Raw genomic sequence first — 22397 nt, forward strand, 5'->3', positions numbered from 1 at the left:
AAATATATATAAGTGTAGTTAGGGTTAGGTAATCATGTAATCTATGGGTTTATTGAGGTAGGAGTTTCATATTTTACTGAGACTCAGTATTGAATAAAGAGATGGAACAATGTTTTGTGCTAAGTGTCAGCCCTGTGTGGTTATAACTGGCTGTAGGGTTTGGGAATATTTCTCTCTGTTATTTGTGGCTCACAAATAACAAGAAAGATGGTGCATCTAATATTACTGCAGCTGCTGCTCGAGAGGACTCTAACTTGAGGAGAGTGAATATAACAACACAAAGATAAATACAAATTAGAATAAATAATAAAAACAATGTATAAACATATGCACTGTCATTCTGAGCTACCCTTTGACTCTGCTTTTTTTGTGCTTCCTGGCCCATTCTTTCTTAGAAGTTATGTGTCACTGTTGCTTCTTGATGAATAATGCTCATAATTTGCAGGTACTGCCAAAGAGAATCACAGATGAACATGTCCAGGCTTGTAATGGAGGACGATGGCTGTAAAAACAGTGGGTACTGTTGGCTTAAACAATTAAAATTGCCAGTTTGTTGTAATGAGGTTCTGATCTGATAATGTAGCTGCAATACACACATTCTGTGAAAACCACAAAAAATCTTATACGATCATTGCTGTTTCTGAGATTAATGTTTGTGCTGGCAACAAACATCTGGTGTCAATAACTCAACTGTATTATATTTCCAAGTGCTGACTCTTAATATGAAGGAACATCTCAAATGAAACCATTATTTTACCACCGAATAACAAGTCACATTAATATTCTGTTTATTGAGAATAGATGTGCTTGATGCAGGAATCAGATTGTAGAACAACAGGATTATAATCATAAGTGCTCAGATCAAATTTTCAGATCAAAACAATTATATAATTATAATTTAGACTGTATCCCCCGACCCATTCTGTATCATTTTTATAAATAATAATTTTGAGATGACAAATTTAACATGTGGATTTGACAATACAAACTAAAGTATCCTGTGCATTAATATATCATACAATGATTATCAGTTGCACAGATACATACATGTTGTTCATTAAGGCTGCTGCTTCCACTCAAAGTGTATGTACATCCATGCAACATTTATCAAGACATTTTATCAGTCTCACTTTGACATGCTTTTTGCCATCATCAACATTCTCAGAGGTAAAACATCCTCCACCCATTCACCGACAGACTCTAACATCTGCTGCCATAAATTTGCCTCATCTGTTGTTGAATCCATCCAAACCACATCCATCCCGTAGCTCTTTCCTGCACAGAAAGGCACAGAAATGATTTTCTCAATGTGAAGCTAATCATGGACACTCATGTTAGAATGACTGATGTTGCTGTATGTGAGCAAGAAACAAAGAATCCATTTACACCTGGTACTAAAATGTTAGATAGAAAAAAAAGGGACATGAATAGATATCCCATACCATTTCCAGATGAGAAGTGTAAACAATAGCGTAAATGTGATAATATGTTCAGTTTGTTCATTTCTAGGGTAGCATATCCATCCACAGCTCTAGACCTGATGACTGCTGGTTACTGACTTCAGTCAGAGTATTGCTAAAGGATGGGAATGGAAACTGTGGACATCTGAGAATAAATTAAGTTTTGATGTAAACATTGAGAAAAACTATAGACTGTATTTTCTATATTTAAATGTTTCCTATGTCCTCTGGTCTCTTCTCCTCACAGATTTGTTGGTTTGGGAATTGAAATAAAAGGATTCACTGGTGAAGAGCAGCTTTAAGTCAGATAAATCAGCCCCAAAGCTAAATCCTTCCCTCTGGTCAAAGGTTTATAGATATCAGATGTAACATGATCAACCTTTGATTTATCCTACATGCAATAATACACCATCAACTGCCTCTTTACACCGCACTTTACATTATCCCTTTTCTTAATGTTTCTTTGTTTTTTATCACATGAACCTTTTTTTGCACGTATACTTCATATAAAGTACCAACACTTCTAATGTCATTAGTTGTCTTATTGTGGTTTTATTGTGTTAATGTTTTTGTGCTGCAAAGATAATCTTCTCTTGAGGGAGAGTAAAGATCTGAACTGATCTGATTTCATCTGGATCCCAGGTGGAATTCCAGGTAGGAACTTGTTTATTAAAAGCATCCAGACTGCAGAAAACAGTGGAGTGGACCCTCACCTGTACCTAGTCCAAGCCTCAGGCCTCCAATATAGTGGCTGCTCAGTCGGTCGTGATCCCACACTGTGATCTCCACGCAGGCCTCTCTGAGGTCCTCTGTTCGGAAACCATCGTATACCATGGTGTGGTTGAACATCGGGTTGGCTGTCCTCTTCACCACCCGTGTCTTCTGACGGCTTTTCCTGCTTGTGTCAGGGAGTACAGTGCTGTAGCAGAAGAAAAGGAGGAAATTTAGATGTATTAATTTCATCAGTTAATTTTGAACACTTTGGGTTTCCATAGGCAGTGACATGACAGTTTGCAGCATGTCCTACCATTTCACAAACGGGTCAATAATCACTCCTCTGACTGAAGGGAGATTCTTACAGTCTTTCACCCAAATCTGCACTTCACCAGTCTCCATCCTAGATGCTGTCTTACCTGTGGATGTAGTCAGAACACAATAAGTGATAATAGTAATTAAAATGACAGGAAGTGATTGACAGATAGTGAGGAATCCTCAGCTCACTGTGGGATGTCTGTGGCAGAAATCTCAGGGCAAGTCTCATCAGTCCTCTGCCGTCCATCAGATGCGAGGAATACAGAGCTGAGGTTTGCGCTGACACCTGAAGAATTGAGCTGAGGTGAGTGAATGTAAGATAAAACCCCTTCTACAATACTCACAGACTACCTTCAGAAATTAAACCTTTACCCTGGCTTTTAATGTGTATTCATTGATCTGTGTGTTGCTGAAGTCCCACTCTGACAAATCCAGGTCCACTTCACCCAGGAAGATGTTCCGCCCAAAGGTGTCATTGTGCCACACGGAGATGTTCAAATTCTGAGTTTTCAACACCTCCATTACAACTTTAAACTATGAAGGGAGAAGAAGGGAACAAAGATTTTGTTTAATATGGATTAGATGTCAAGAGGAATGTGTAAAAGACCAAACATGGATGTCTTACCCGGAGGATTTCATTGTAGGTGGGGTTTAAAGTTTTCTTTTTTACTGCGGTTTTCCTCTTTCCCAACTTTGTCTTGTCAGGGAGAAGATAACATTTCACATAGCTGTAAAAAGATAGTGGAGTCACTTTCCCATTATAAACTTAAACATATAGAGAGAACTATGCTCCAAATGACAGAGAGAGGTTAATGACAAATGTGATATATGTTTCATTACCTTTTCTGACCTGCCTGGCCCTTTTTTCAAGTCTTTAGGTCATACATTTAACTGGATAATAAAACATACCTTCTACCTCATACGGTGGACTTACGGGTCAGAGCGGTTCTTCTTGGCGTCAGCCACGGCCAGCTCCCTGCAGTGCACCACAAAGATGTGAAATTCTCTGAGCTTCTGGATGTAGTTCACAGCAAATTGGATGTTTCCCTGGACTTCGATGTCACCAAATTCTGCAGGGTGAAGGCTGCTGATGCTGCCGCTGCCTACCTGCTCGTTCATCACATGGCCCAAGAGAGAAGACACCAACCTCTCTGGTTATTTTACAACAACAGTGACAATATCAACAAGTCACCACACCTCTATATGCTCCCACTTCATTCTACTAAGTTAGTGACTGGGACGATCACTCATGAAAGGTTTTTTACTTTTAATCTTTTTAATTAAAGGGTAAGTCTGATATTCTTTGTATTTCTTGTGATCAACACATCAAATGAGAAAACCAAAACCAACAATGAGTAAACTCGGGGGTGCTTTGGTGGCTCACCTGGTAGAGCCCATACCGCAGCGGCCTGGGGTTTGAAGCTGACCCGTGGCCGTTTCCTGCATGTCATCCCCTCTCTCTCTCCCCAAATTTACTGTCTCTCTCACTATACCTATCTAATTAAGGCATAAAATGCCAAAAAATAGAGAATGCGTAAACTCAAACCTCTGCCAAAAACTACACTGCCAAGCTATTTTAGGAAATTACTGAGCCTTAAAAAAAACCTACATGAAACTAAAATTTTTTTTTTTAAGAAGTCAGAAAGTGTTGACAAATGAAGTTTTCTTGCTGGTTTGGGTCTTTTCATTTGTTGACAATTAGAATGAAAAATAGAATATCACAACCCTCGCCCTTTAAATATCTACAAGCCTCAACAGTGTGGCTGGTATTATTTTCACCTTGAGTGTCTGTCTGTGTATGTGTATGTGTATGTGCGTGTGTATGTGTGTGTGTCTGTGTGTGTGTGTGTGTGTGTGTGTGTGTGTGTGTGTGTGTGTGTGTGTGTGTGTGTTGATGCCTGCTGTGGCAGGAAATACCACAGAGGCGGTTTTGAGTCCTTTGGGAGGTGTCTGATTTAGTCACTGCTTTAGCTTTAGTTCAAAGATGAATGTGAAGTCTGGTAATAATGTAGTAATGATGACTGAGAACTTACGGGTTTGAAAGTCAACATGCTAATAGGCAATGCAGCTGGTGTGACGTAACAACATGGTCTCTAGTATCATATTGATCTTCGAAAACTGTTGTAATCTAATCAAAAACTGCTACATGACACATTTAAAACCTCTTAAGGGTTATGTTTAAAAAATGAATGAGTGATGAGGTTAAAACTGATCTTGAGGCGAACATTCAGCTTTCAGCAGATGTGACTCACAAGCCACATGCGCTGTGTATTTTTATCAGAACCTTGTACTATCTAGTGAACTGCATGTGGACATACAGACAACATGGAGGCCATTCCTGAGGAGAGACTTATGTTAGATGTGGAGCTGCCTGTGTTTCTTCTCCAGCCCAAGTTAGTCTCAAAGGTGCTGTCACTGTCTGTCTGATAAGGGGAGAGAAAACCAGAAAAGCATGAGAGAAAACCGTTTAGTCATTTAGTTCTTAATCAGTTCACTAACTGCAGAGTAATTGTTGAATACTAGATATCAAACACTGGTGTTATGTTGAGTTAGTGATTTACCTCGTCCTGCTGAATAACAGGCACCGACACGCTGCTCTTTACCTGCTTCGACTTGGAGAGACTAGAGGCTGATGGTGGAAGTGAAGAAACTGGAAGACAGATATGACTTTGAATCTCTTACAATGATCAGACAGTAAAATGATGAATATTGGATTTCAAAAGGATGCTGATCTCAAGGGATTTAAGTTTAAAGGGATTACTTGTAAGTTTTCTCTGCCGCTGGGAGGTGACTGACTGGAGCTTCAGTCATTGTTGTTGTCATAATACAAGAGGTTATAATCTGCCCACTGAGCAGTGCTACATCTTCAGGGCAGACTGGAGGGAACAGTTAATCACTATCATAAAGTTGGGCCTTTATTCTAGACTGGTGAGTAAAGAACTGTTAATGCTAATGTAGCAATAGCAAAACTTACAAATCACTCCTTTAAATCATTGCCCAGCCTGTGTATGTACTGATACTGTAAATGTTCATATAAAGAGAGGACTATATGTTTACCGTCATCCACACTTAAGTTCATTTGCTCTCTTGAGTTATTTTCAGTCCTCTCTTCTCCTAAGAGGAAATAAAGCCATGAGACAGTATTATTTATATAACACGACCGTACACAATAATATCACATAAGATGATTGAGACTTTTGTTTTATTTTGTAGAAATAATGCACTGACAATATATGTAAGCTTTATAGCCATAAAGAAAAAGTTGTGTTACTTGTTTGTGAGGTAAGGTTTTCCACACTTTTGGATGAAGATATGCTCCTTGAAGATAATCGTTTCAGAGCTGACATGACAGGACTAGAGCAATCATCATAACCTGCCACAGACGAAACACTATCAGCTCTGGAAAATAGACTTAACACAGATGATTTACTTAGCAACCATCTGAAACTACAATGGGTCTATTTCTGTGAAGAGAAAACTAATTGAATAAGTTCTGGTTTATTTAAGTATAGAACTATATCCAAGTATAATGCTTAATTAACTAATTTTGGATATAAAAAAGATTCAATCACCATGGAAAATAACAGGACTCCTGTTGTTGGTAACACCAGTTTTAATCTTTACAGTGCGATTAGCTGCTTCTTACAAGCCACAAATCTACTGCATCAGTGGTTCTTTAATCACAAGCAAAACTACATGTAACTGAAATCAAAGCAGTTTCCTACTGATTAAAATGGTTAAAGAGCAAATTGTACAAACATGTACACGAAATTTGAAATTGAAAAATTTGAGGTATATCAACTCATAGTCAAATTAGACTCACTGTGATGTTAATGTGTTATGTTAATGTGATTGAAAAAAAAATGACTGTGGTTTCCACTTCTCAATCAATAGCTTCAAGAAATATAAATGAATAGAAAAATCAAATGCTCACTGCCTGGATTTGCCTGAGGCAGGGACCTGGCCCTGGTTGCTGTATCTTGGCTGGAGTTTCCATCTTTCTTTTGCACAATCCAAGAACTGATTCTAGGAGGTTTCCCCTCAGTGGGACTGTCACTCTGATTTACCACGAGGTCTCTGAGGGAACTTTGTGGTCTCTGTGCCACATCAGTCTCTTCAGCAACACCTTTCTCTTGGTGAAAAGGAGGGGCATGGGCCTTCTCCTGTGGCCCAAGGTAGTGCTGAAAATCCTGAGGGATAACAGACCTGGCAAGGCGTGTAAAGGTCCCCAGTTTCTTCTCTGAAGCTTTTTTGGATTGTTGTGAATTAGAGGAGCTTAAATTGCTTTGTTGTGTATTTAAATTCCCAAAGTAAGCCTCTCTGTCCTCTGGATGTAAAGGTATAGGACTTGAGGTGATGTCTGTGCTAGGTTTAGTATCTGTCAACACTGTTTGCTTTGCTCCATGTGAGGGACTCTTCCTCTGTCTTGGCACTGGTGTTGGCTTCCCTTGTTGCTCTTCAACAGCCTTATTTTGAGGTTCAATGTCTATTGGAAAGGTTTTCAAGGGGGAACCCTCCAGCCTGGATCTCTCAGGACTGGAGGGCTCTCTAGGTAGGACTCTTGGGTGACAGGTCTTAGATGGACTCCTCCTGACTTCATCATCCTGATCTTTTGATCTTTGGGATTTACGAGGACTGAGGGGCCTTTCTTGAGACTCTGTATCAGCCTTGACTTGGTATTGGTGACATGGGGACTGTGCATCCGCAGTTCTACCAGGACTCATCAGCTGTGACCCATCTGGACTCTGACTGAGAAAACCTTTGTTTTCCACTTTCAATGATTTCAAGATGGCATTGGACTTGGTTTTGTGTGAAAAGGTTTGTGCCTCTCCCTCATACTTCTCTCTGTTATGTAAGGATGTTCTCAGATCAGACTGTGGGGAAACCACTTTGTTACTGGGTACTGAGTTGCTTGAGGCTTCCTTAACTCTTGCAGCGATTATCCTGGGTCCTGTATACTCTGACTCCCAGAAATGCTTAAGCTCACTGATCTTGGCTGGCCTGTCCTCTTTAGGACTGGAACTGAACTGTCTGGGAGGAGAAACTGGAACACCCACCTGCTGCTTTGGAGTGATGATGTTTTCCTGTGACTCAGAAATCTGTGACTCTGTTACTGAACCTGTTAAAGAGTCATCTGTTTCCTCACAGATGAGGACTGGATTAGCTCTATAGGTGCCATCTTCCTTTGACAAATTTACAGAGAGCCTACATTCACTCTGTGGGGATGACATCTTTTCTTGGGACCTGTTAACAGTATCCTCACCTGTCATTTCATTTTGAGCTGAGAGACTGTTTATGCTCTTCACATATGTCTGAGTGCCACGTGAAGCTTCAATTCCTGTCTTGGAGATGTCCACCTGCCTTGCCTCTTCTCTGGTAAATATTATTTTGGCACCACTGTTTTCTCTCTCCCAGAAAGCTTTTAGATTGGATAGTCCCTCTGGAAACTGAGCAATGCTGCCTTCTGTTGCATCCGCCTGAGTGTCGGTATCTACTGTGGCCACTGATTCTTTAAATGAAGTGTTCTGTAGAGCTGTAAGTTGTAATGTTCTGACCTCTGTCATCTCAAAGGGTTTAGCTTTATGTTTGTCCCCAGTCATATCTGTAGCACCTAGGGAAAGATTGTATGTGTTACCTGGTTCTTTCTGTTGACTCTGCAGTTCAGCACTCTTCTCTTTCTCTCTTCTAAAAATCCCATGCATTTTTTGTCTTGGCTGTGGTAACACAGCATTAGATGAACTCTTTGAGCTACCACTGGCTGATGGCTTGGAATCTGATGTAGCCTCAATAGAAATGTCAGTGCTGTTTTCAGGCAGATTTTGTTGATGAGTGTTGTGTCTGGTTGGCCCATCTGTAGCAGTAGCCTGAGAGTCACGGTCCTCTTCAGTCTCTGTCTCCAGGTGAACAGGCTTACCTGACTCCTGCTCAGCAGAGACAAGGCTGGACACTTCAGGACTTAGGAGCTCCGAATGACAGTGCTCAGAGACATCTGCAATGACAGAAACCACCTCTTGGATCATTCATGTAGATTGTAGATCTGCACACAGTATATTAAAGTTACCTGTGTAGGATTTTTGTTGGTGTATTACTGTCAAATGAAGTGGGGCACAACATTTTAAAGGCCACTATGTGAAAGATTTGAACATTTGTAATTCTGGAGCCTTACACATGGTAGCCCTGAGAATATGTTTCCTTTATGCACTCAGCAGACACTTAATCAGTCTACTAGAAGCTGCATTACAATACTTATATAAACTAACCCATGAGTTCCAATTGTGGACCAAGGCTGTATTTAAACCCAACTCATAACCCCACACCTCATCATACAGTAATATAATGAACCAATGAAAAAGTCCAACAACTGGAATGAGAAATTTATGAAAAAACATGCAGACATGATTTTGTGACAGATTACCAATAATGCAAAAGAAAATTGCAGTAAAGCCAAATAATAGACTGCACTAAAGAACATGCAAAAGCAGGGTGAATGTGAAAATTATATTCTGTGTACGCTTGTCCGTTTTCTAAATGCCTGTGAATGTGCAGAGATTGAAGTTACAGGTTGACAGTTTGACTTATTGATTGGTGGTTTAGTTGTTTACCAATTACTCATTGGTTTTAAATAAAAGTCTTACCACTAAGGACCTGGTGTTGGCCAGCTTCTTGCTCTCTGAAGTCTGTCTCATTTCTGCAACTGAGTTCACCTTCCTGTGAATCCACTCGACTCTGACTGAGTAAGAGTTTATGCGTGCCAGAAGTTCTCCTGCCAGCATTCTCAAAGTCACGGTTATTCAGACGGTTATCTTCCATTGCAGAGGAGGCAGTGGAGTCAATGTCCAGCAAACTGTGCTCTCCCAGTTCCTTACCATCCTGCCACTCGTCTCCACTGTGGCTGACCATGGTGCTGAACCTCACCTGCTTCCTGTCTGTCCAGTGCTCAGTGGGAGAATCCAGACTAACTGGACTCTGCAGGTCCAGGTGAGAGAATAGAGAGTCTGTGGAGCTAGAAGTGGACAAGTGCTTGAGGATGCCCCGCGGAGCAGCAGAGTTAGTCTGATTACATCCTGGTCCATCTACCTCAACAAAACAGTCCTGAGAACTGGTGCTGACTGCTCTGTTTTTGGGCATTGGCATGGAAACAGATGCATTCTGGGCGACTAGGTTATTAGGGCCTTCCCTAAGGTTACTAGCATAAGAAATGGAGCTATCGGATGATGGTAAAGGCTCTGAAAAAACAAAGTAAATGAACACTATTTTAGTCAACAACACAGTGGCTGTGCTTTATGTCATAGAGGTTATTGGAGGTGTGTTTTTTCCAAACATTAAGTTTAATCAGTGGTGTCATTCAGCAACTTCACTAGTTACCCATCAAACACTCATGTTGAAGGAGTTTAATTTCGTACATTATTTACTTTTGCCTCCAAAACTCACACGGTTTCATTTTATTTACTGTTCTCTTCTTCCCTCCCTTTAATGGAACCACTACAATAAAACACCCACCTATATATAATGACTTTAAAACTAACTAACTGGAGTAGCCACAACTGTGAAATATTGCTGAGACATATCATATAGTTTCACCAACAGAAACGTTGTTTTCACAGCTCATGTGAAATATTTCCAGCAGCTACAAGTCATGCAGTACAGATTAAGGCTTTGGAATGTATTTCTGTGTAATCCCCTGGCTAGTCTGGCAGCCTCATGTATCTGGACTTCCCTTCACTTTTACAACCCCTGGGAAAATCTGTGTTCCCAGATCACTGGCTCATGTCGTCCCTTTTCTGTCACTTTGCCCAGCATCACTGAGAAAAAATGCCTTCTTTGACATTGCAACACAAACAAGATGGATAAAGATAAAATTGTAAGAAATTAGAAGACAGGACATGCTTTCAACTGCCATGCAACCACTGGTCATGCCAACACGCTGTTCACAGCAAAGGTTGAAGCAGCCGAAGCGGTAGGGACCCACACACCTTCATGTCAAACAGATTGCTAGAACTGGACTTACATTGATTTGTAATGTTACAGCTTTCATGACTTGTCCATCAAGCAGCCGCTCAGTTCAAAACATAGCATACGATATCTCATTAGATCACAGTAGAGAAAGTAATCCACTCAGAATGCATATTTAAAGTAGTACAAGCTGATGCTGATATAAAAAACTCACCCTCATTTGGTTTCTGGGTTTGATCCACTGCACCATCCAATAAATGACTGTCCCTGAGCTCACTGTTGAAAGGATTTTTTCTCTGCTTCAACAAAAGAAACAGATTGGTACAAACAGTCTACAACAAAAACTTAGTACACCCCTGGTCAGTGTCATTAAAATGTTAAATGTTAAAACTGTGTCATCTTACAAAAATTTTACATTTTTAAGGGCAACTGTAGGGTATTTATCTCACATATAAATAAAAACAAAAATGTTAGACTAACAAATACAACCTCAATGCAACAATATTTGATTACACCTGTGATTTTAAGTTGAACATGAACAAGATGGAGCAACCCGAGGACACCACAGCTTTCTCAGTTTTGTCCCGGGCTGCATCTAATGCATCGCAGCTCCACATGGTAAGGAACTGTCTGAGTAAGTTAGACTTCATAAAGATGGGAGAGGGTACCAGAGAGGGCTACTGAACAGCTGAAACCCAGCAGTGGTTAGGAGATGTAGAAAGATCCATACTACCAATAACAGATGGCACAGCGGTCATTCTCAAAAAATGATGTCATGCATAATTCACTGTTAATGCAACCTTGTATTAAAAAACAGTCAGGTGAGAGCTGCTGACTAGGCTGACTGATAGTGAGAAGGACATTACATGAAGTCCATGGATGGCGTCCATACAGAAATGTATTGCTCACAGTTAGGGTGGTGGCTGTGACTCAGGAGAAATCTAAATACATTTGTTTGGATCAGATGGAGACTACCACAGTGGAGCCTTCCACAGTGACTGCACAGTGCTGACAGTGAAACATGGGGGAGGGAGTGTGCTGATATGAGGCTGCATGAGTGTAAAAGCTGTAGGGGAGAAGAGATTTATAGAAAGTACTATGAGAAATACTGAATGAAATATGGTTCCCAGTCTCAAGAGCCTTGGCAGGAGAGGAATTTTCTAACATGACAGTGATCCCAAACACACGGAAAAAAGTCACAAGCATTTTAAAGAAGAATGAAGTGAAAGCCTTTGTCTCCTCTCCTCCAGCAAAGAGCAGCTGACAAGAATCACTAAAGTTAAAGGTGGACATACAAAATATTAAAAAATAATAGGAAGGAATCTCACTGATGAAATCTCACTGATGAAAGGTGTACTGACATTTTTTTGATATTCTTTAATATAGTTCAATCAGTCAAAGGATGTAGTGATATGGTAATATAGGACTCTATTCAGTTTTGTGGTATTCTCTCTAACACCTGGAACACAGAAGTTGCTCCACACAGGATCCTACCTTTGAGGGTGACTGTAACACTGGTGTAGATGTGTCTTGTGGTGTTTCATAAGGGTTTTGGTTCTGATACCTATTAGAATGAACAGAGGTTAACATTATGTGTTGAAAATGTCAGAATTTAGAATGTGCAACTTCAAACTTTCCAGATCTTTCCAAAATAATTAATTAAGATTTGATTTGGAAATCTGAGTTCTCATCAAAGTGCATTACACTTCCTGCTATACAACAGACATTTGGTCAGTGACATAATAACATCAACCTAACAAAGCTTGTCACTGCAAGTGGATGTGAAATCTGCAACTAAAATGATCATCTCACATGTTGCAGGACAAATAACTCAAGTTACTTTTTAGAACTAGCAGGTTAGTCCTCAGAACTAATGACTGAGCAGAGAATTTATTATATTCACAGTGACTGACAGTCAGTGAGGCACAGTGGAAAAAATGAACATGTGAGACTTGACCTTATAAGAAGATTATTGAGAACTACGGGCCAATTACTAACTATCCGTTTACTGTGTGCACAACACTTACTTTCAGTCACACCCAGATAATCTACTACTGCAGCATGTGATGCTGCTGAAAACAGACAATACACATCATATGTTTTGTTTATACTATGTGGAGTTAGTGTTTTATAAGTGTTTGTGAGGTTTGAAATTTTGAAAGTATATACCTCTAGGATTATTTAAAGCTGCTGTGGGCGAGATTTTTCTTTAAGTATGCACTTGTTTTACTTGAACCAAATGGGAGTTTTTAGCTTTTGAACATTGGATGACAGCACCATATGAAGACTATACACTGTCAATCAATCTGTTCTTCCACTCTTCAGTTTAAAGGATAAGTCTGTGATGTGCAGTATCCCATGTGCAGAGCCAAACTAACAATGACCTCATCCAAGTAAGTGAAGTATTGTGTGTGTATCCTAAGCCTAATATACATGGGACATGGAGATCCATCAATAACCCACAACACCAGTCCCTCACACACTATCCAGAAATACTCATCGGAGCTGCATAAATCTACTTTTGAAAATAGCCCCAAACAAAATAAAACTATGTAGATTTATGTCTGCTTTTGTTTTTATTTTAATTTTTTTACATGGGATTTGTTGACACTAAGAAAAAAAAAAATCCTTGAAATCCTTCAAAATAATGGAAAAATATTCTGTCTTTTTCCAGATGCATGCAAGCATCCTATTATACGCTTGACTCTGTCTGGCTCACACAGGTCTGGTTTGGTCTTAATCAGAGCAATTTATCTGTCTCTTTAGCTGACAAATAACTGTATCTGTCTGCTGTTATTGTGCAACAGCTGCCAGCTGCTGCACATAATGCTGAGGAGAGCAGTGAGAGTGAACCAAAACAAGTTATGGACTAGAAAATCTCAACAATAAGCTGGAAGACGATTAAAAGAAGAGTCAGAAAATAATTTTCTTAAGTTCTGAGTTCATACAAGCAGAACCTTTCACATACAGTATATTTAGTCATTTGATCCACTGTTAATATAAGATTATTTTGAATCCATCAACCAGCTGGTTAATCCTTAGATGTAGTAAAGCCTGACCTCAGCAGAAGCTGTGGTTTGGGGGAAAAATTAAAATTTCATTTCTCAAAACATATGTAAAATAAATGTGATGAATGGGTGCTTTCTGCTTTGGTCTCTGTCCTCACCTTTCATTGCTCAGCTGCAGGTGAGGTTCCTGAAGGAGTCCACAGAGAACAGGTGGGACAAACACTTCCTTATTTTCACTGCTGACAAAACTGGACTTCTCAGGCAGGATCTGAGAGAGCTCCACTGCAGCACACAACACACAGCTACTGTTAGAGAAAGTTAATCAATCACTGTAACACATACTGTTTATATTAATTACCACACAATTACACATCTGCAGGTAGCTAACATAAATGTTTCACACACACATAAACACACTGATTTAACAAATGTATCATTAATTCTCTGTTTCAGTTTGTTCCAGCTGTTCACTGAAACAGAGCCACCATAAAGATTTCAAACAGGTTTCTGCCCCAGCAAGGGCTCATACATTCCCAACTTAATCTTCACATCAATGACCTATAGTTTCAAGGTATGGTGGAAATAGGGGCCAGTTTACTGCTCTGTTTTTATTGCGTACCAATACAAACAGGGGAAATACATGCAATTAGTTAAATCTACAATAGTGCTTATTTTCTCAAATTGTATGTCTATGTTCTGAACCCATGTTGAGTCTGCATTCATTCATGTGTAATGAGTTAACAAGCCCTTGTGACCCCTCTCTTTTCTTTGCTCCGACCTTTTCGTCTTGAAAGTCTGTTTGTCTTGAGGATTATGACTATAAGCCTGAAATCAGGGTTTGTAGTTGTTTTTTTTCTTTGCACAGCTGCTAGACTGATAGTGGTAGCCTTGTTGCTAATGCTACCTCTAGCAGCCAGAAACAAACTTGTATCATTCATTATCTCTTTGATAATCAACCTATGGCCTACTGGTGGGCTGAGAAATCATTTACAATTTTGGTGAAATTATGTAATCACAATAATAATAAATAATAAATAAATAATATTTAGAAATTTGTTAAAATTAAATGATCTTTTTTTTCTTGTATTAAGGCATCTCACTGTGATAAGCCAAAGATAGGAACTACTATGTTGTTGGACCACATTATGTACTTGTTTGCTATTTAATTCTGATTGCACACTAAAAGATTACATCCATAGCAAGAACTGGAGCATCAGGATGGAAAGGTGATTAGCAACAGAATTAAGAATTAAGAGGAAAGTGTCAGACAGTGAATTAACACATGATCTCTCCCCATAAAACAAAAAAGGAAAATTAAGTGCCCCCTGCTTTCAGTTCAGTCTTGAATGTTCCATAGTTATCACTAAAATAAAAAGTATGCTGAGCAACATACTATCTTATTATGGGGTCAGACGGGCCACCAATGTTTTTTCAAGTGGGCCATGAGCTGGAAAAGGTTGGGAACCACTGGTCTAAACAAAGGCCAACATTAATACCAGTTGGAAACACTGGGGGTCAACAAGTTGAGACAACTGATGTCTGGCTGAATTAGATAGCTGGAGTTGGAACTCTGCCCCGGATCAGCTGACGTATCAGCTGATTTATGTCCTGTCAGAGGTAATTTAAAAGGTTCATACATGTGTTTCATAATGACAAAGAAATGGTTTCAGATTTTGCCTGCTTATGCCTTTTTTCTGTTCACAGAGGGAAAGATTTCTCTCACGTTGCACACAGAGTAGTCATACTCATTTTACAGTGTGCACAGAAGAGAGGAGCACTGCATGTTGCAGCAGACTCACGTATAGTCAGTGGTTTATGTGTGTGTCTCATGGAGGCCATGATGATGTCGGAGCCATGGATGCGATCCTGATGGCGAAGCTGCTTGGTCTCATAGAACCATTCCCCAGTTAGGTACCTCAGCTGGCTCCTGTCACTAACCTTCCTCTGGAGGGCCCTGGTTGCAGAAATGTTTTGTTATAAGAAAAGATTTTTGTTGTAAGAGAAAGAGACAACATTTTCCGACCCTGCAAAAAGTGTCTCTTTACGTGTAAGGGTCTGTTCTGCTGCAAGCTGGAACTTCTAAGCAGAAGGTAAATTTACTTTCTACATGTCTAGAAGATTTAGGGCAGACATTTATATCCTTTACATATGTGACACAATTTGTCATAGGTCGAATTAAAGAGAGTGAGGGGTTAGTTAGTGCCTCTATCCAGAGGTGTTAAACATGTGGCAACTCACTGCACACGCTGCTCCTCAGCCTTCTTCAGCTCAGCATCTCTTTTCAACACGGCCAGGATTGTCTCCTGCTCCTCCTCTGTCAGAAAACTCAGGTCAATCATGGTGACTGCTGCTCTGTCCTCAGCTGATGCTCTCCACTGTTTGACTTTGTGGTTAGAAGCTGAACATGATCACCTCCTCATGCGGTTCCTCTTGAAGCTCCCAGAGGCCTGGGTCAATTCTTCCAAGTCAAGTCAGCGTCAGTGGTTTACACAAACTGATCTGAGCTTTGTCCATGGTAGAATATCATCCTTTTGAGACAATGCACTCCTGATTGCTGGTTTTGGATGTGTTTTGCTTCAGCTGGTGTTGATTTCTGTAGCCATGTTTGACTCTTTCTTGACCAGATTCAGCCTGAAAGACAACAGCACAAACTGTTGGGGGATTCTATTGTTTGATATTCACAGAAAAAGTCTATCTTGCTTTTAGTGTTCCTCAGCAGAGGAAATGATTAGCAGATTAATGGATCTATTAATAGCAATAAACAGCAAATTAATCAGCAATTTTAATTATCAAGCAAGAATGCTAAAAGATCACCGCCTCCAATTCTGTGAATATTTGCTGGTTGTCTGAGAAATTTTATGTTTAGACAAACTAAACAAAATTTTTTACTATTTTCTCATATTCTATAGATTTATTGAGAATATAATCAGCAGATTGATTAGTGATGAAAATAATCCTTAGTTACATCCCGAGGTGGTTAACAAGCCTCACTGCCATAGGTTTTTCAGGTCAACATTATTAGATGATAAAAAAAAATCACCTAAATCTCTTGAGTCATTCTCTCTATGTGGTGAGTACGCAATGAAAAACGTGTATGGATGCATCCTGCAGAGAGCAACATGCCCAATCTTCATGCCACAACAGCCTGACAAAACATGAACGCTCCTTTGCCTTGACATGTAATACTGAAAACACTTCCTCCTACCTCTGTCTTTCATTTCTGTGTCTGCCACAGAGGAGGGAGCAACAATGAGGAAACACATCAGCTGTGTTGAGTGTGGGAACTGTTCTCACACCAGCAGTGAAACAGTGATTTACATGTTTCTTTTCACTGACATTACAACCTCAGGTCTTTTTTTTCTTTTTTTTTTTAAATCCCTGCAGAGCGTTTTGCTTTCCCTTTAAGATGAGATAAAATCTTTACAAGGAATGCCTGCAAGTTCTAACTATGTCCATGTCCACCCACATCAAACGGGACTGTGGGGATCACTCAAGTGGTTTGAGGTTCATGTTGTGTTAAAGTGACCATGCTTTACTAAATGTTCTCACTGAAGAAAGAAGTGATGTCATCCAGTTGCTCTGCAGAATATTGTAGTGATGTTATTATGACTTTGTTTTAGAAAGAGATGTGGTTGCACTGCGGTCGGCTCCCATTGTTTATTCATGATCCATCTTAAGGAAGTTGTAATTGTCTCTTAATCTTGAATACAGGACTGCTTTAAAACTGAGCTGTAAGAGGCCTGGAGTAAAAACAGAGCACTTCACTTCCTTACAAAGAAGAATGCTGCACCTCCAGTTTCTTTAAAAGAGCTAAATCTTAGTTTTTAGTTTGATTTCCTTGTTGAGATACCTGTGACTTGACCTACTTCCTCATCACTGTCACAATTCCTTAAGACCTCAAGATTGAACAAATTCTCATTTGAAAATACATCAGCTGTAAAAGTGATATCTTGACCTTTAATGACACCAAACTAACTTAAAAACAAACATTGTGTCTGTCTCTGTAGGTTTCAAATATTCAAAGCTGGAATGGTGATCAACTACTCGACCACCTGAGCCAGTTCATGTCCAGGAGCTTCAGCAGCTCTGTGGTCTGTGGTCGAAGATTGTGTCACTGTGCAGTTTAAAGGTATGAAAATGCATGAACTTAATCTAAGTACATGTTGAAAATAATGCAGATGTGTCTTCGACAGTCCCTGTCTGGGTGAGAAAGCCTGACATTCAGGCATCTGGTTATATTTAGACTTTTAGAAATTACATCACTTAAAGAGTTTTAGCTTTTGAGTTGTTGTTGTATCACACAGAGAGGGCTACAGGCCAGATCATATTCATTTAACATGATGTCAAATCTGACTGTCTGCATGTTCACTTACAGTCAGTCAAAACATCATGTTTCTGTCCCAACAGTCCAGTGTAGCTGGCTGGATTACATGGATTTAATTTTCACAATCAGCTGTTAAGCAACCACATCAACCATATAGAGGCAGTTTTAAGTTTAGTAACTGAGCTGTCAGTATAGGGTATATTGTAACATTTACAGTCTGCTCTGGCACCAGCTGACTACAGTGAAGCGTAAAACCTCCAGCTACTCCTTAAACATCATTGCTCATCTGGATCAGAAAATAATGGTTTCTGCCTCTGCTGTAATTTTCATCAAGTATTCTCCCCTGATGTTGCAGTTCTCAAGCTTAACAGTATAACAACAACATTATTACAACCTACAGAGGAAAGTGCGGCATCTGATCTTCAGAAAAGTATTATCATATCCATAGTGTAAAGTCAGAAAGCAGTCAGCTCACCTCCTGCTGTTGCTCCTCGCTGAGTAACAACTGAACGACAACAGAACCCTGAGCCGCTGCAGGAGGGAGGAGCCGCATACAGTCAGCAGCAGGGGGCAGCAGGCTGACCTGTCTGCTCTGCTCTCCCATTCACACTCACTCAAACCAGCCTGTCACACTGGAAAACAATCCTGGTATTATGGAATTAAATACACATGTAGTCAACCTTTCGGTCCCATTCAGACATTTTAACACATTTTAACACACTGTTCTACACACCTGCAATTGTACTTTTTCTGTGAAGGCTTGTGTTACTTTATTGGGTTTTGGGCTGAGCCAGAGGCTTGAGAAAGCAGTGCCTGCTGTGAATATGTGAACTGCATTTTACCACCATCTCTATTAATAGATATTCCATTAGATGGAAACCCAGGATCAAAAACAAACAATATCAATGGAGGACAACAATGGTTAACTATCCATCGATCAATAAATAGTTTTATTAATAAATAGAATGATGAAAAGATCAATGGAAGCTGGGATTAATAATAAATAATAAATAAATAATGAAATGCATAATTAAACAAATAAATAAACATGTGATGGTAATTAATTTTGGATAGATATAGGCCTTTACCTTGTTTCTGTATTTCCACATTTGCTAATTTATTTATTTGTGTGTCTCTATGTTAATGAGGTCAGTGGCCATTCTCTCACTGTAACACAGCAGCTTTGTGAGTCAGTCATTCTTTATACTGATGAATACTGATTATTGATTAAGACCTGATTCTTCGTCCTCCATGAAATGTGTTCACTAGACTCTAGGTGGCACGAACACATTTAGTAAAACAAACCTTCATGAATAATCTCCAAAAGAGGCTTTCCAGCCGTCATGTGACCCTGACGTGATGTGTCCACGCCTTCACAACCATCTGATCTGGAGTCAGACTCGTGAACGCTGTGCCACACAACGTCGATTTAAAGCTGATTGAGAAGTCTACCATGGGACCATGCAGGTGTCATACCATGTCTCCTACAGATGAACTTACTTTGGTGTGAAAAGTGCAAATCAATCCCAGAACAACATCAGACGACCTTGTGAAGACGCTGAAAGAATCAGGTTCAAAAGTATCTGTATCAAACGTAAAACAAGTCCCATATCAACATAAGAGAGGAAGAAGTGCAAAACTGAGTTTAAATGTGTATGTAAACTGACTTCATCTGTATATATACATTATGTATGTGTGTGTGTGTGTGTGTGTACATGTATGTGTTGGGGGGGTAGGCCTACTCTCTCTCTCTCTCACACACACACACACACACAAAACACTCTGAAAATAGAGTGTTTTGTGTGTGCTGAATCTGCTGAATCTGAGCCTGCACACTGATGATAATGATGATGATGATGATGACGATGATGATGATGCAATTTTTAGAAGATGTCATGATTCACTTCATGATTTACTCTGCTGTGCAGTTCCAAACAAATAAACAGCACAGACCAACAACACAGGCAATAAAAACACACACACCAGCAGCACACACAGTAAACCTCCATTAGCTGCAGCTTTTGACCACTAGGTGGAGGAAGAGCTCCATCTTTCACTGGTGCACACTGGCTGATTTCTGAGACTATAACTGACCGATGGTTGCTGTTCATATTAACAGTTTCCATCTATTACATGTAAAAATGTGGGATATCAATCATTGGAGTGTAGCTTCACTACCTGGAGGAAGCTAGAACACCGTTACACAGATACTTCAGGAAGTACAATAAGAGACCAAACTGAGGCTTCACCTCTGCACCTCAGGATCTTTGGGTGCTGCTAGGCAGAGGGAGAAGGAAGGACTCCACAGCATACCACTTCACTTTCTCATCAACCAGTTCGGAGACTGTTATAAACCTGTTGACATATCTGCATTATTTAGATACATGATTTTGTATCATAAACAACTTTTCAGTTTCCCTGAGAATCCTGATCCAGAGGAAGCAGTTCGAGGCTGTTTTTAACCAGTGACTGATGAACTGTTTCCCCTTATTTTTTGAAAAGAAGGAATAGTCAAACAAGGTTAACTATCTGGAGACCACTGTGAAGAGGAAGGCTTCAGTTCAATAGTAAGGCTTTTATTAACTTGCCAATTAATTCTATCATGAAAGTCAGTGTCTCACACAAACACACACATGCATCTTTCTGCTGCTGAATCCAAACGAAGGGGAAGTGGCAGCAGAACAAAGAATCGTCTTATTGCTCATGGAGAGGCTTTGCCAAGCAGGATGTACCTTTTATATTAAGGTCCTTCTCTCTCTCTATGTGTGTGTCTGTGTGTGTTAGTATGTGTGCTGCACATGGATGAGCTGCTGCACCTGTGGGTTCAGTAGCACAAGCCTCCAGAATGATGAAGTGTGGGAGTCAAGGACTCCTCAGCACGTGTATCACCTGTCAATTAGTTTCCACAAATTCAGCTCCAGCACTGTTTCATTTATCATTGCCTTTAAACTAAAAAAGAAATTACACATGAAGGTCTGTTTATTTGTCACAGGTAGTACTTCTCAACTAATTAATAATTAAAACATTTATACTCTTCTACAAGAGGTAGGTCATTAATAAATATTAATAGTTAATAATATAATTACAGCCCCAAACTACTTCCTTGTGCTGTGGTCCACATTCAAGCATTTTCCTTTATTTTACATTCAATTAGATACATATCTTCTGTCTGCTGATGGTTTGCAGCCACATGCTTATTTATAAGTTAATCATAGTCAATTACACAAAATACTGCACTAAAATCTAATCAGCCTTCACAGTCATTCTCTTGTCAATGTAACGTTACCACCCAACAGTCACTTGAGACTGTTGGGTGGTAAAGTACAGTTACAACTGTACAAGTAAAATGCCCTTTCCTAAATGCATGTTGGAATTCAAAGCAAGACTCACATCACCTTGATGAATAAGACAAAAACTTGTCTGTATTATGTTATCTGTAGTGTATAATATTTTTAAACATATGGGTTTAATAATCCTGTTTAAATAAAGTTTTAGTTTTTAACTTTTAGTTATTTTACTACACCATGAAAGGGCAGTCTCCATACCTGCTTATATATCTTCAGGACCCTTCACTTTTCAACACTTTGTGTTAGAGATTTAATTTGAAATGGATCAAATTTTTGCACATCAGGCACACTCAGTAACCCATAGTGACAGAGTGAAAACATGTTTTTAGATCTTTTTTTTTTTTGGCAAAGCCAAAAAATCAGAAAAAATCAAGAACTCAAATCTCTCACTCACAATATTCAGACCTTGTGTTCAGGTGCTTCCTGTTTGTTTTGGTTTTTCTAGAACTTTTCCAGAACTTGACTGGAGTCCACCTGTGGTGAACTGACTGGACATAGTTCAGAGAGGCTCATACCTATGTGGAGAAGATCTCACATTTCACACTGAGGAAAAAAAACCATGAACTTCAAGGAACTCTCTGTAGAACTCTAAAATAAAACTGTTCTAAGGAGAATGGGTATAAAACCGTTTCTAAAGGTGAGGAAAATGACTCTCTGGTCAGATGATGGTGATGGTCAGACACCGCTCAACACCTGGTGAACACCGCCCCTATGATGAAGCATGGTGTGCTTATCAGCGGCAGGGTCTGAGAGACTGGCCTGAACTGAAATACAGAAGTTCGTGAAGAAAATCTGCATATGATCTAAGACTGAGGTGTAGTTAACCTTTCATAAGGACAACAACCTAAAGCAAACAGCAGCGTCAGGACAGTCTGACTGTCCTTGGTGGGTAAGCCTTAAATGCCATAGAATATCTGTGGAGAGACCTGAAGATGGTTGTTCAGACTCTTCCAATCCAGTCTGATGGCTCTGCCAGGAAGAATAAGACAAACTGCGCAGATCCAGGTGTGTACAGCTTGTAGAGACTCACCCAAGAGGATTCCAAGCTGTAACTGCTGCCAAAGGTTGTTCTACAAACCATGAATTGAGGGTAATACTTTTGTCAATGAGAGATCAATAGATTTGTAATAACTTTGCAAACATTTCTTTACTCCACCTTGTTTAATGACAACGCCTATGGAGCCTAACTGCATAATAGCTTCTCCTCTTGATCTGACCTTACTGATTCAGATAATAAACTATTTTCATTAGACAAATAAATACAGAGACAAAG

The 22397-nt window shown here is 39.7% G+C and overlaps 1 protein-coding gene across 10 annotated transcripts; it reads right to left on the reverse strand.

Moving 5' to 3' along the window:
* Window positions 1-764: 764 nt before the first annotated feature.
* On the reverse strand, window positions 765-18299 carry sytl2a (synaptotagmin-like 2a). Of its 10 annotated transcripts, none has more exons than XM_071461091.1 (19): window positions 18253-18299; window positions 15692-16084; window positions 15253-15407; window positions 13612-13735; window positions 11940-12009; window positions 10660-10741; window positions 9128-9718; window positions 6427-8481; window positions 5764-5865; window positions 5550-5606; window positions 5054-5142; window positions 4811-4915; window positions 3427-3599; window positions 3118-3220; window positions 2865-3026; window positions 2682-2778; window positions 2488-2593; window positions 2174-2379; window positions 765-1275 (listed from the first exon to the last, which is right to left on the reverse strand). In XM_071461091.1, exons 2-19 carry the CDS (start codon window positions 15790-15792, stop codon window positions 1127-1129), a joined length of 4527 nt encoding a protein of 1508 aa, XP_071317192.1. In that variant the 5' UTR covers window positions 15793-16084; window positions 18253-18299; the 3' UTR covers window positions 765-1126. The 10 variants fall into 10 exon arrangements, with proteins under 10 accessions (XP_071317192.1, XP_071317196.1, XP_071317191.1 ...); XM_071461095.1 differs by having other exon boundaries at window positions 8128-8481; window positions 10660-10744; XM_071461090.1 differs by having other exon boundaries at window positions 10660-10744.
* Between the last annotated feature and the right edge of the window lie 4098 nt (window positions 18300-22397).

Source organism: Trachinotus anak, unplaced genomic scaffold, assembly GCF_046630095.1.
Source record: "Trachinotus anak isolate AG129_WGS33_773 ecotype Australia unplaced genomic scaffold, CSIRO_AGI_Tana_v1 ptg000024l, whole genome shotgun sequence".
Lineage (NCBI taxonomy): Eukaryota > Metazoa > Chordata > Actinopteri > Carangiformes > Carangidae > Trachinotus > Trachinotus anak.

Coding starts and splice junctions, on each gene's coding strand:
- sytl2a (XM_071461090.1), bottom strand. CDS start 15,792: ATGATTGACCTGAGTTTTCTGACAGAGGAGGAGCAGGAGACAATCCTG. Junction 5,607..5,763: donor AAACCTTACCTCACAAACAA/GTAACACAACTT, acceptor ATTTCCTCTTAG/GAGAAGAGAGGACTGAAAAT. Junction 3,027..3,117: donor CCTACAATGAAATCCTCCGG/GTAAGACATCCA, acceptor CTCCCTTCATAG/TTTAAAGTTGTAATGGAGGT.